Raw genomic sequence first — 15,039 nt, 5'->3', positions numbered from 1 at the left:
CAATAAGCAGCAATCTACCTTGATAAATCTACCTTGATAAAAACTCTTGAGTGAAAATTGAAGTGGAGTATATGAAAATGAAAATGAAGTAGAGTACTTAAGTATACAGTACCCAAAAACTGTACCCAAAAGAACAACATATATTATATTAAATTGGGAAATTCTAAAGCCATTCAAGTTAAAGTTAGAGATGCACTAGAAATTCCAGCTCTATCAACATTGCTGGGAGGTTTTGACTATTGTGATAGGACGTGAAAACAAAATAAGTAGAAGAAATGCTGCAAGGGAAGAGATAAGACAACCTAGGAATGAAGTGACTATATCATAACCATCATAAGTCATATTTATCAGAGACCAAGGGTATCTAATAAATACTGTCAATAAGGTTTTTTCCTAAGGTAGTGCAATACAGACAGAATTACCAATCATAGCTATTCTTTGTGTTTGCAACAAACAATTATTTTAACATGAAAAAAAATCCTATTTACAATTATAATAGGATTTAGAATAACAAGAAAATACAGGCTTTATTTAATAAGAATAGACTATATATAAAGGGAACTATGTAATTTTATTGAATGACGTTTATAACAGGCTTTAAATGAAAGTTTTTGGGTGGAAGATTGAACACTTTTTAAAAAGTCATTCTTTTCATAAGTTCATGTAATTATATTGATGCAATTCTAACCAAAATCCAAAAAGATTTTCTTTTTTGGGAGGAGGGGAGAGAGGTACTAGACAAAGTGAGAGTTGATTTGGAAATACGAGTATCTAAGAATTGCTAGGGAAATTTTGGAAAAGAATAGCTACAGAAAGGCTTTGCAAGTCTAAAAGATCTTAAGGCTTACCTTAATGCTAATATGATCAAATATGTGATGTTGGCAAACCAGAGAAGATATAAAGATCAGTGGGACAAAAGAAGGACTCCAGAAGTAGATTTAAGTATACTTGGGAACTTCATCTAGAGGTGAAATTAAGATTTCAGTTCCAAGGGAAATAATATTTTGCTTAACCAGTATATGGTATATGTGGGCAGCCAAACTCCTGTATCACACATATATATAAATATGAATTACGGCTGCAGTAAGGTGATAACTGAAAACAAACACTGAAAATAACAATGAAAATATTAGAGAAAAAACCCTCAAGAGAAGGGAGGACTTTCTTAGAAAACACAGGAGCCACAAATAAAGCACTAGAAGAATCTGACTACATAAAAAGATGGTTATTTTTACATGGAAGCAGCACCATAAGGAAAGTCAAAAGACAAAAGATAAGAGAGGATAAAACTCAGCACTATGTGACAGACATGGGGTTTGTACCCCAGATGCCCAGGAACCCAAGGAGAAAAATGAGTATGAGTTTAAAGTTCACAGAAAAAAAAATCAACAATTCTAGGCAAAGATGTCACGCAGATGCAAATCCCAACACCAGCTTGGGAAACGCACAAAGCAGATCACCATTTTCACGCATCACACTGACAAAACTTCAAAAGACGGACAGCACCCAGGATTGGTGATGGTTGGACCCCACACCACAGACGAGATAATCCTTCTGAAAAAGTCCTCTGAATCTATGCAAGTACAAATTACGGAAACTCGCTGAAATTGACTTTGGGAATCAAACCTGTGGAAAGGGGGAAAAAAAAAGCGCAACTGAATGGGAGGAATTATGTGGGATGTTTACTGTGGCAGTTTGTGATGGCAAACAAAAACAAACACAATGGAAATATCCATGAATAGAGAGATGGTTGAATAAAACATGGTATAGTCATACTCTGGCTTTCACTTGAAGAAAGTTAGGCAGACACATGGTACTGTTAATAAATGAAATAATAAGAGCAAGGTAGAGAGAAATGTACATAGTATGATACAATTAGTATAATAATAGGAAAAAACCTTTTCCAGTTTATCTTTTGGGTCTATGTATCTTGGTATGAACAAGGAGACCTTACTTAGGGTGGGGTGAGGATAGGCTGGAAATTTCTGGCTTAGTTTTTGTACAATTATATATATATAGTTTATTGCAAGGAACAAGTTTTACTGTTGTAGTTTGTTAAAAAAATCCAAAAATGCATGTATGTGTATGTGTATTGTATGCATACATGGAGGGCAGCATCTGGGTGGAGATAAAAAGATATAAAGAGAAATATAGCATACAAAAATAGTACGCTCAGTTCAACCCCAGTTCTGTAACTGGAGTAGAAAACACACAAGCATAGAAAAAAGCAGCTCAGAAGGAAGTCCATCAAAATGGTCACAGTTCTTACATCTGGGTAGTGAAATGATTAAGGACTCTGAAGTTTTCTTAATAACATACAGATAGGTGGTCTCTGACTTACGGTGGCTCAATTTATGGTTTTTTGACTTTACAGTGGTACAAAAGTGATACACATCCAACGGAACCATACTGTGAATTTTGGTCTCTTCCTGGGCTAGCAATCTGTGGTCTGACCCTCCCTCCTGACGGATCACGAGGGTGAAACACCGGTACAGTTACAAGCATTCTGTACCCCTACAATCCACCCGCTTTTCACTTTCAGTACAGAATTCAGCAAACTGCATGAGATACTCAATGCTGTATTATAAAACAGACTTTCTGTGAGATGATTTTGCCCAACTGTAGGCTAATGTTAAGTGTTCTGAGCATGTGTAAGGTAGGCGAGGCTAAGCTATGATGCTTTGTAGGTTAGGTGTATGAAATGCATTTTTGACTTAACGGTATTTTCAATTTACAATGGGTTTATCAGATGTAACCCGCTGGTACATCAAGGAAGATTTGTAACATGGTTTCCATATTTTCTATCTTGAATACACATTACATTTATAATCAGGAAAAAAAATCCTTTAAATGTTGAAACAAGGGGCACTTTGGAGGGGGGTGAGATGTAGAGCACAAGGTTCCTGACAATAGAAGTTTCCCAGCTAAAATTCAGTAGCTAAATAGTTTCCTAAAGAGTGGCAAGCAATAATTCTAAATTGATGAAATAACTAAAATACTAACAAAAAGAAAAGCTGAAGCTTTTCTGATTTCTTACCAAACCACAGTTAATGATGCATTATGACCATTGCTGATAGGAAAATAAAGAAATCCTGACAAAGAAGACGTGCAAATGATCAGAATTGTGTTCAAACATTAGGGATCAAAGGAAGAAAGGTGACAAAATTCAGCCTGAGCCCTGTTATATATTTCTTAAGGGAAGCTGATTTTCTATTTCCAACAGGCAACCCTCAAGGTTTCCAGCATCACCATTTTGCCTATTTTCTTAGTTTGTTATTACCAAAAGAAAAAAGGAAAACAAACAAACAAAAAACCCCAGTATCTTTATATACAAGTGAGCTTACCTGCATGAGAATTTTAATAAGTTTATGTGTAGGGAAGTAAAAGTGGTGACAACTCTGGCAAAAATGCATCTGAGCATTCTCCCAACATTTTAAATGTGCTTTTGTCACAAAGTAACCTCCCCTCCTCACCAATCCCTGCTGTCGCTCTGTGGGAGAATGTTTCATTCATTCCGTATTTATTAAGAGCCCATCATGAATTGCAGATCACGCTAGAGGCTGGAAATCAGAGATTACGGCCCTAGTTCAGGTCCTTAGATAAGTGTGAATAATTCTAGCTCACTCTCTGGCGCCACCTACTGATCACACGGTATTTCAATTCAAAACAAAAAAATTTTAATTTCCGTCACCGCAACACAGCCTATGCTTTGAAAGAAACTAGGTACTTTTCCAATCCCATTTGTCTGGTCCCTGGGACTGCACATATATTAACATCTAAAACAACAGCATCCAAGAAAACGGTCCTAAAGGTTAATAGGAACTTGCATTCTGTTTGCATCTAAACAGAAATGTTAGGTTTGTCAGCCTGAAGTTTCAAAATCAAAACAGTTGGGTCACTTTAGGTATCATGCATATTTGATTTGACTGTGAAAAAGGTAAGACTGTTTATGAGAGAGGACTAAAAACCTTTGCTTCTTTAAGTTCTCTTTAATTATATAATTCACATCCCAATAACCTAAATCACACCATTACTCTAAAGAATCATTAACATTCAGTATATTTTAACCATGTATCAATTTATTAGGAAACCATTCCTTTTTTTCTCACTTGCACTAACCTTTTTTTTTGGGAGGGGGGTCAAATATCCATGTAACATTGTGTAGAAAATGGTCCTTCATGCCAACAGATTTGTATCCATGTGTTAAAAACACTATTACCCCAAACACTGGGGGTTATTTTCAGAGGCTGGAAAGTACCATCTACTACACAAATTTAATGAGATGGAAAAACTCTTTATTAGAGTTGGGAAATCAAGCTGGAAGCAAGTAAGTATATTCACTACTCAATTCATTTAATTCCAACCCATAATTGGAATCATCTTGGTAGCGTTTAAGGTTCTACAACAGTTGCAACACGGCGATTCAGAAGTGGTCTAGAAATTACCACAGTGTTAAAAAAATTATAGTAAGCAGTATAAAATTACAATTTATTACGGAGGTGGGGTGTTTTCACAACGATCTTTAAAAACGTTGAGGGCAAACCTCTTACAGAATTCTATCTCTGACTTTTTTGGGGTCATCCTCTTCTTCCCCCTTTCTTTTGTTTTATGGGCACTAGTCTGGTATGGAATCTGCTGGACAGAGCAAAGCTGGGTGGGTGCCTCCCTGGATGATGGAGTAAGTCTGCTTGGGTAGCTCTTGCTGGGAGGTGGAGAATATGGGCGGAGCCGTGGTGGGCACGGCGATGCTCTGGCCTCCGTCGCTGACCACGGTCACCTCAGCGGTGCCCTCCTGAATCAGCGCGTTCAGGCCTTCAAAGTCAGTGCACGTGATGCCCGAACTGGTGATGAAAGTCTGGTTGCCGGAGCCTTCCTGGGGGCCGCCCGGGGCCGTGGGGATGAGAGTCTGGTGCACAGTGGCTCCGTCTGTCTGGTCGTGAGTGGTCAGCAGGACAGCCGGCTGGGGCATCGTCGCGGCCGCCTCGCTCGGACACCCCGAGGACGGAGGCGGGGCGATCAGATTGACCTGGCGTAAGATCTGCAGCCGGCTGTTCCCCTGCAGTTCCTCTGGGTTCTGGGCCACCAGCGCCGGTTGCACGATGTTCACGGCGGCGGCCGCAGCCTGGACGATGGTGTTTGCCTGGGGCACTTGGTGCCCGACGATGATTTTGACCCTGCCCTCGCTGAACTGGGGCACTTGGCTGGGCTGGAGGGGCACCTGGAGGTGCCCCACGGTGAGGGGCGCGGCGGGCTGCTTGCCGGGGTCGATCTGGAACTGCAGGACGGTCACGTCCGAGTTCTTATTCTCGCTGTACTCACTGTGCTGCCGCTTGTGGCTGCGGAGCGAGTCCTCGCGCATGAACGAGGCATCGCACCTGTCACAGTGGAAAGTCTTCTTGGCGTCCAGCCTGGCCACCTGCCGGCTGCTCTGCCGGCCCGCGTCCTTCCTCTCCAGGGCCTCGGTCCTGACCACGTCCCCGTGGAACTTCTTCACGTGCTTGCTCAGGTTGCTGGGCTGCTTGGTATCGAAGCTGCAGTAAGTGCACTTGAAGGGGCGGTCTGCGCAGTGGATGCGCTCGTGGATGCGCAGGGCGGCCTTGCTGGAGCAGGAGTAGCTGCACTCGGAGCACTTCTCCGGGTGCTCGGACTGGTGCGCGCGGCTGTGCTTGCGCAGGGCGGCCTTGCTGTCCCCCAGGAAGTCGCAGTGCGGACACTTGAAGCTGTTGCCGCTGTGCTTGATGCGGATGTGCGACTTGAGGTTCCCCTTCATGGTGCAGCGGACGTTGCAGAACTCGCACTTGAAAGGCTTCTCCCCCGAGTGCACGCGCATGTGCCTTTTCAAGTCCGAGCTGATTTTGAACTTGGCGCTACAGAGCCAGCACTGGAAGGGGGCGTCCCCTGTCAACACAAGGTGAGTTTCGATAAGAACAGGCAGGCAACAACCACAGCGGATCCCCCCGAAGCACACACCAGAAAATCGCTTTATACCAAGGCAGGCGGGCGCAGACCTTCTAACTGCAGCTCCTAGCAGCCCCTGGGAGAAAAAAAAAAGAGGGGTGGGGTGGGGGGGCTTCTCTCCTTTTCCCAAACCTAAACCACCACCACAGGCTTGGGTGCACGACCACAATGATGTCTCCCAGGAGAAAGACGGAGACTGAAAATCAAGCTATTTAATAACTGTCCCCCATAAAATAAGATCTGCGAATATACACCTAGCATATTCTGCAAAACAGTCAAGCTATTGTTCCTACAGTTAACGTGCCCACTCTGCTAGTGAACCGTTCAGTTGTATATTTTTTGCATAATCCGTTGATTTTGATTGAGTTACATGTTGTAACAGATTCAAGGGCACATTTTTCAAGTCAGTCAGCTCCCGGCTCACTCGTCAGCGTGTTCTTTTTAACAGTGATTGAAATGCCCAGCTTATACTTCATGCAGATTTTTATTAATAAAGACGTGTTTATTGCGCACAATTTATTTATCCCACATTGCCAGCTGTGTTCTTTACTTGTGAAGTTACAAAATCCAGCTGCTTGATTTCTTTCCTTTTTTTTTTTTTAAATTCATGTTTGGTGAAAGATGAACAGAAAAAGCGAAATTGCAAACATCTGAAAGGACATGATATTCCAAATTTATTTTCCTCAGTGAATGCCAAGTCCAAATCGTCTACGGCACTGATAATTCAAGCAAATTGGTGACCCCGCCTGTGGCAACAGTGTTTAAGCAAGCAAAAACAACAGCCGCTAAGATTCTTCCGTCTCTTCTGGGATGGCAGGCGCCCTGTTGAGCGCTCCACAGGAATGGTCTCATCTGATGATCCTGACCGTCCCATGAGGTGGATACTGTTATCAATATTATTCTCAACACTATTGTACAAAGGAGGAGACTGAGGTCTAGAAGGGCTACATGACTGGTTCACGGCCACCCAGGAGGACACGCCAGAGCTTGGATTCGAACCGAGGCTGATTCCAAAGCTGGTTATTCTCAGATGCTAGGTGAGCACCTGTACCTACGAGCGATGTTTGCTTTCTTAGGCCATACGCTCACAAGAGTGGGATGGTGTTCCCGGCCTTTTGGTATAAGCCCTATAATATCACAATGAGCTGTTTAATAAATGCAATTAAAGATGGCAGGGAGCAAATTAAACAAGCTTCTAGGAGATGGAGAAGCCCCAAACTAAACGATGCTTTGTATGACTCAATGCCCGAGATCATTCACACAAAACTCTAGAACAAGGAACCGTAAGCTATATAGACTGTCGGCCAAATCCAGCTACAGCCTGTTTTTGTAAATAAAGTTTTATTGTAACACAGCCACGTCCATTTCTGTATTGTTGATGGTTGCGTTCAGGCTACAACAGCAGAGGTGAGCAATCGTGACGGGCACTGAATGGCCTGCCAAGCCTCAAGTGTCTACCATCTGGCTCTTTGTTGACTTCTGCCTTAGAATGTTGTTCTTAACCTTTTTTTATGCCACGGACCCCTTTTTGGCAGTTTAGTGAAATCCATGGACCCTTTCTCAGGATAATGTTTAAATGCAGAAAGTAAACCAAAATAAAAATCAACAGGCATACAAATGCAACTAATTGTATTGAAAATTACTTTAAAAATTAAAAGAAAAAAATTGTGATATGGCAATGTGTGTGCTTTTTAATGCATTAAGTAACAAGCACCAGCGGCGGGTCGAGTGACTGCGATAATTTCTAAATAGAGGAGAGAGTAAACGATATTCTGATGTATCACTTGCTGTAAAGAGTGCTGCAACTTCTACTGGCGACAAGTTCACATGCCCTGTTATCAGATGGGACGCCTATTTTCATAATTGAAGGACACATCACATTTCAGGAAGGTTAGTGAAAATGAAGATGTAATTTTTTTCCTCGTCCAAGTTTACGAACCTCCTAAATTCTACTCATGGATCCCTGGGTGGAGGTGCCTGTGGACTCAGAGGAAGAGTCTCTGCTCCAGAATGTTCTACTAGGTCTTCCAGTTCCATCACTGCCCAGGTTGGTGATCTGTTTGTCTTTTGTTTTTCTTTTTCAAAGCAACCAGCAGAGGTCAAACGCAGAACAACCAGATGACCAAATCTTGCAGCTGAGTTGCTCTCTGACATGAAAGCAAAGGGCTTACATCTCGTCATCAGCCTCCTCCTCATCTTCTTCTGCTTCTTCCTTTTAACCACGGATTTGTGTCTTCAATGAGGCAGACTGGTCAGCAGCACTCCCACTAGACCGTAAGCTCTCCAAAGCTAATGACCATGCTCGTCCCTGCCCACCGCCTGATCCCCACAGTGTCTGGTACCTGGTGGGGACTTCATGTTGCTCAATGAGCAAGCAACTGGCATATTTAAGCTGATAGATCTTTCTTAAGTTTAAGTTGCTAGTAAGACAATGCAGTTGAACAAAGCGATGGAAGGGTAAAAACAAAATCCTATTAATTTCACAATTTGTGAAATTTTATAAGTGCCACAGATTTATAAGAGGGAAATGAACATTCCATGGAGACACGTCATAAATGGCACACACTTACATTTTTAGAGAAAACAGCCTTTCTAGATCAACTTAAAGGTGCTACTATAAATGGTAAGTTTATCCTCATAAATCAAAATGATTCTGAATCACTTCCCTAATAAATCCTTCAGTGCCTCTAACTTAGGCTGGGGAGATTTCTCAAGAAAGTCAGACGGGTATCAGTTATGCCAATGTCTTAACCTGCTATAGGAGATTAATGTCCCCAAACCTCCCCACCTCTGATCCCTCCCTGTAGCCATGGCCTCTGCCACGTATGTAATTATACATGCTCTCTTGACAGGGGCAGGATGACCTGCCATGACCCCCGAAAACAGACTCGATCGTGTCATTGGATTTCGCCGATGGTATGTTAACTAGACTTGCTACAAGCAATGGCTCGAAATGGGCTTGCGAATTGGGGTTTGCTCGCTGGCCCTGTGTCACGCACCGCCATGAGAAGGTCAAGCCTGTCCTGGCCCTCCGATCCCAGGAGGCAGATGACAGATGTGGAACAGACCTGGATTACTGCCGCCAAGTCCAGTGGCTGGCCAGCCCACAGCCCACAGATTCTCGGGTTTGTAAGTGAGCCCAGTGAAGATCATCAGTTCTGCCCAGGTGTCACCCAGCTGATCCCCAGGTGTGAACAGAGAAGGCATGTTGCTGCATCCACTGAGGATTTTGGGGGGTTTTTTGTTACACTGCATTACTGTGACAACAGGTAACTGATACAGATATTCCATCTAGAAACAGAGGGCTGCCATAACAGAAAACTAAAAGATGCAGCGTTGGCTTTGGGATTGGTGGCAGGCAGAGGCTGGAAAAGTGGCAGTGCACATTATTTAATGGCAAACATTTGGTAAAACTATCACCTGTGGTAACTGAGAAGATAGAAAATATGCCCACTGAATTTTGGACTTGAGCAAAGAAATGAATTCTAGGCAGAAGAGTGAAACTGTCTTCCAAGCCACCTATGATAAGGTACCCTAAGAAGGAGAGAAACTCAAAAAAGAACCAGCCATTTTCAAAATGGAATTTAGAGGGAATATGGGAGATCAAAGATGTGCTGGGTTAGATGAAGTTTCTCATCTCCAACCAGCAAAAGATTTTCAAAGTAAGACAAAAGCCTGGGGACAAAGATCACATCCAAGGAACCGATCTCAGAGGGAAGAACAGATGGGCAATGAGGCTCGCAAAAGTGAGGTTCTTTGTTAAAATCGCCAAAAGAATAAAGTTGGTGCCAAGGAAGTTCTTGCAGCTAGACAAGGAGTCCTAAAAGTCTCATAAGATTCAACCTACAAAAGGCTAAATGCCAAAAGTGCCTCTAGTGGGGTTTAAAGAAAAGACAAGTCTCCAAAATAATTATGGGTGTGGCTTCTGGCACACAGATACACAGGAAACTCACACAGTTTTAAAGATAGCTCCACCAGTGAAGCTGTCACCAGCTTAGACTAAAATAAAATTAAAGATCCCAACTTTCGGTAGGCAGGTAGCAGACTGAGAAAGTCTCTCAGAGGTACATTTTCCACTCCTTTTCAGAAGTGGTTTAGGAAGGTGATGAAAGGATGCTCCAGGGGACAGTCAAAACCCCGGAGACTCAGCCAAGGCCTAATGAAGAAACAGTCCCGGTCCCCAGAGTCAGGGAGCTAGAAATATTTGCCCAGAGGGGTTTCAGAAATCTGTGCACCAGTGACTACCAGCTGCCTCCTGTTCCTCCCTGTTGGAACAGCAGGATTATTATCCCAGCTCTGTCTCACCACTGCACACTGGGAGCATGCAGACAGACAACGTGCCTTTTTACTTCAAAGGGCTCTACGTCAGGAGAAGCTATACGCCTACCTGATGGAGAAGACGAGGTCTTGGTCTTTAAGCCTGAGCCTATGCTTAGGTGTGACTTGGAGGGGTCCTGGGAGGGCATGAATGTCTCTGCATGTCAGAGAGATGTGGTTGATGGTGGGGTGAGCTGAGGTTGCTTGCAAAAATGGCCTTTGTCAAGTGACCCTGTGATGACTCTCCATGTGGGCGAGCTCAGCCCCATCCCTTGACACCAGGCCCAACCATATAACTTGCTTTAGCCAATGGGACGCAAGCAGAGGCTTGAAATAAGCTTACACATTGGGGCATGCTTGTTTGTTTGCTGTGCAGAGGTCTGTCACTGTCATGAGAAGAGCCGGAATAGCTCATGGATTCCCAGTGGGAGGTGATGAGACATGTGGAGCAGAGCCAGACTGCCCCAGCCAAGGCAAGGGGACGGCGAGCTAACCCACAGCCAGCAGATCCCTGGCCAAGGTCAGCCAGTGGACACCCAGCCTTTGCCACACATATGATTAAGCCCAGCCAAGATCAATGGAAAGTCAATCCAACCCTCGTTGACCTGAAGTATGTGAGCAATAAATGCTTTTATAATACGACACTGAGGTTTTGCGGTAGTTGTTACACAGCATCACTGTATCAAAAGCTAACTGATACACTTGCTAAAAGGAAAACGTACATAATTTGTTAACTTATATACTCTGCTGAGTTTTTCTGTCAAGCTGTCTCATGCTGAACCGATCAGAATATACTTTAAAAAAACGACTGAACTGCCTAACCATACATTATACAATTTATTAAAAATGCATTGTTTGTATCTCTTTTATTTAGTGCACCTCCTCATTTAAATACTTTACTAGTGAATAAGTTATAAAGCTGCATAAAGATATACATAAAGTTATAACCTTGATGTTTTCCCCTATTTTACTGAGAAAGGCACTTCAGAGCAGACAAAAAGCAAAACTGCAAACCATGGGGTGACCAAACATCCCCGATTCCTTTACCCAGGTTGCGACTAAGTGCTTTATGGTCTTGTGACTGAAGCGATAGGAAACTGGGAGGGTAGCGCGAGGACCACACGAAGGACTAACCTGTGTGGGATCGGAGGTGGACGGTGAGCTGGCTGGAGTTGCGGCTGGCGTAGGGGCAGATCTGGCACTTGAACGGCCGCTCGTCCGAGTGTATCCGCAGGTGCTTGTTGAGGCTGCTGCTGTCGGCGGCAGCATAGTCACACGTCTTGCACTTGTAGGGCTTCACGCCTGTGTGGCACCGCATGTGGGTCTTCAGCTTGTCCTTCCGGCTGAAGCACTTGCCACAGACTTCACACTTGTGGGGTTTGTCTCCTTCACACACGCACAGATGGCATCAGGAAACAAGGTGAAAAAGGAAAAAGGCTTATTTCCCGCTGCCTTATAAAAAGAGTAAAACAGTCACCAAAGAATATTTAGACACCCCCTCCACACTAGATAGATGATTGGCAAAGAGAGAACATCTTGGGAGAGGGGGGATCTCTTCTGTTTTGCTTATTTGTATTTTCTAATTTTTCCTACATTGAATACGAATTCTTTATTATTTAAAAATAGATGGCAACTCAAATGTTTAAAGTACAGCTAAGTAAAATAAGAAACACTGTCTTGTACATCCATTGGTTCTTCTTTCTTTTTCATAAAAGACATACCCTAAAACTCAGAATCTCTAGTTTTAGGAGAACTCATGGCTGACCAGCTAAAGACGACATTTTCCAGCCTCCCTTGCAGCTAGGTGTGACTCTGAGACCAAGTCCTCATTAGTCAAAATGGTAGAGAAGGTAAATGTGTCCTTCATAAAAGGAAATTGCTTGCCTCTTACTTTTTCTCTTTCCATCTGACTTGCCAGCTGTTACCAAGACACAGGGGTCAACAGGCAGGTGAGGGCAGCACACCAGCAGACAGTGGATAACGTAACCAAATATACTCTAATGACACAGAAGGAACTTAAGTCCCTGGATGATCTCCTAGGACAGAACTGCCTACCTGCTCAGACCACTTGCTGACCTCTGGACAGTGCGACAGACATAAACCCCTACCTTGTATGAGCTGGTGTCTGGGCTTTGTAACAGCAGCTTAATGTGTCCTCACTAACACACAAGTCAACTTGCTACCCATGAACTACTGCTTACTTTTCCAATTATTTCTGTACGTGTGTGTGTATATTTTGGGGAACAAAAATATTCTTGGCCAAAGTCACCTGAAATACTTATTTTTTGAAAAGCACTGTGCCTCTGAGTGATTTTACTTAATCCTCTCAACAAGTGGGATTAGTACCCAAACTCTTATTTTCTTAGCCAATTCCAACACTGCCTCCCCACTGACTGCTTTCTGGTACTTACAATAATTTCATTTTCACATCATTAAGTTTCTACAACGTGATTTTCTTTTTTTAAATGAAGTATTTCACTGCACGGATGTACCGTGTATTACTAAACCAATTTCCTACTTGGCCATGGAAAAGAATGACATAGATACATATATGCTGATGTGGAAAGATGTCCAACATTAAATGAGAAACAGCAGATTGCAGTGATAGGTGCATAATTATTAACTTAATAAAAGATGGAAAAAGCAAATTGTGTGTGTCTGTGTGTAGGCCCGGTAGAGGTAAGCCAAAATTTAATGACACACACTGGACTATTAAGACTTGGTGACTTTTGGGCATGTGTCAGATGATGAGGTGGGTGGTAAGTCAGAATTTTCACTTTTTACCTTATATATTAAACATGTATTTTGGCCAAATCCTACACAGCCAAGAGCTAAAATCAACTGCAGCCAAAGCTGATGACAATCATCATAGAGTAAACACCTGGGATTTAAGAAAGCATCTCTAAGTGTATTAAAGATCATACTCTTATTATTAAAAATGTTCATAGTCAAATTTAAAAGTCCAGGAACAATACTTTCTCATTATTGTCAGTTGCTAAACAGCTTCTGTGGTTGCCAGCCTGTGTCTTTGCGACACTGAGTGGATGCTGGATGGTGGTGGAGCTGGATGGTTTTTGGCCAGTTCTGCTGGTAAAGAGCCCTGTTGCTCCTGGCCACGCCCTCCTCTCTGAAAGTAGCTAAGGTGAGGACACCTTGTCAACCCTCTGACTTGAAGATGCTGACGGAGATGCTGCAGTCATACAGAATCTGTCCGACAAACCCAAGCCTGGCTAACCGTGAGCAGAAGATGCTTCCTGAAGATGTGCCGCCATGGACTTCAGGTTGCTGTCCTACATTTTCATAATGCTTCCCCAGTCATCATGAATAATGATAGCACTTTACTCTGGCAATGATGAATGTGGTATGTGTGACTGATGGAGCTCCAACAGAGGGAGCCCACCAGGAGAGACTCATTGCTTGTTGCACTGAGAATGCTTACCAATACCTGAAACGTAGTAACGTCAGATTCTGATAATTAGAAGGAATCCAAATGACAGATGCTGTGAGGCTGATCAGATATGATGGAGACCCCAGTGCAACAAGGCAATCATTGGCCACGGCCAAGGACTATGGAGACCACTGCCGGATAGATCATCTTCCAAAGGCTGAGGCTAAATAGCAACACCTTGGCAATGGGTGATGCCCACGCTGAATTTCAGTGTGTCCCTCCCTGATCCACACTGGTACTCTTTGAATTTACACATGTCTGTATCATTTGAATTATGAGCATCTAATACTTTGTTTAAAATAGTCTAAAAGCTATTCCTCCTCCATGCAAAAAGTCTAGGAGACGTAAAAATAACATAATGAAGAAAACTAAAATCATCAGAAGTAATCACAGTGTTCTTTTTCCAGGCATCAATCTTTTTTCTCTCTTTAAAAAATAACTCTTTATTAAATTCCCCCTTCTGAATGCAAAAATAACACACACTCATCATATCCAATGATATAGGGTAAAGAAATGAAATATATGAAAACCTACTATTCTCCCCCCATTTTCCTCTTTTTACCAGTTACCACACACCCACACACTCTTATAGGATCAGCTCCTCAAAATGAGAAGATGTGCATTTAATTTCAATTAATTCTGGAAGAATAATTTTCAAAACAGTTGTCACCGCTCTCAGTTCCTCTCCTGTTTGCTTATAACTGTCCTAGTACTGGATTTTCTTGCTCTAAACATTTTCTGCCAAAATCATGTGTGGAAGCAGCATCTCATTTTTATTTAACTTCTATTTGTATCCCCGTGATGACCAGGAAGGTTCTGGGTCGTATCACGTGTCTGACTTGTCGGGACCCACAGCTCCTAGCTCAGAGGAGGGATCTGTGAGACTCACTTACCCGTGTGAATTTTTAAATGACGTTCCATGTCCTTCATGCCGTAGGCAGTCTTGAATTGGCAACCTTCAAAAGGCGAGGAAAGATTGTCAACCGAGGGAAACACAGTCACCTTAGAATAGAGAAACCTGGCAGAAACTTCCTTAACCAAGTGATGAGAGCGAACCCCACGGTAACAGGACCAAGAGCATCAGTGTGCCTCCTGAAACCACGCACCAAGAAGCACACAACCTCACTTCTGTGCTTCCCACCTACGTCCAATCATGAGGAAACATCAGACAAACCCAAAGGGACGAACATTTTATCAAATAACTGGCCTGTACTTTGAAAAACTGTCAAGGTCATGGAAGACAAAAGCTTAGGATTAAAGGAAGCTAAAGACATATGAAAACTAAATGCAACTTGTGATCATGAACTGGAGCCTGG

At 42.9% G+C, this 15,039-nt stretch overlaps 1 protein-coding gene across 3 annotated transcripts in view; it reads right to left on the bottom strand.

Annotated features, from left to right (window-relative positions):
• ZFP64 (ZFP64 zinc finger protein) overlaps positions 1-15,039 on the bottom strand; it is a 69,244-nt gene that overhangs the window by 36,376 nt on the left and 17,829 nt on the right. For 2 of the 3 annotated variants that reach the window (XM_031433605.2, XM_031433606.2), the window contains exons 4-6: positions 14,617-14,679; positions 11,410-11,661; positions 3,970-5,898 (exon numbers count right to left, since the gene is read on the bottom strand). In XM_031433605.2, coding sequence (XP_031289465.1) covers positions 4,616-5,898; positions 11,410-11,661; positions 14,617-14,679 — 1,598 coding nt within the window. In that variant the 3' untranslated portion in view covers positions 3,970-4,615. Of the gene's footprint in view, positions 1-3,969; positions 5,899-11,409; positions 11,662-14,616; positions 14,680-15,039 lie in introns of those variants that run through there. The other variant, XM_010975292.3, reaches the window with a different exon arrangement.

The sequence above is a fragment of the Camelus dromedarius genome, chromosome 18 (genome assembly GCF_036321535.1).
Source record: "Camelus dromedarius isolate mCamDro1 chromosome 18, mCamDro1.pat, whole genome shotgun sequence".
Lineage (NCBI taxonomy): Eukaryota > Metazoa > Chordata > Mammalia > Artiodactyla > Camelidae > Camelus > Camelus dromedarius.
The sequence above is the reverse complement of the archived record's forward strand: the minus strand, read 5'-3'. Positions and strand labels throughout refer to the sequence as shown.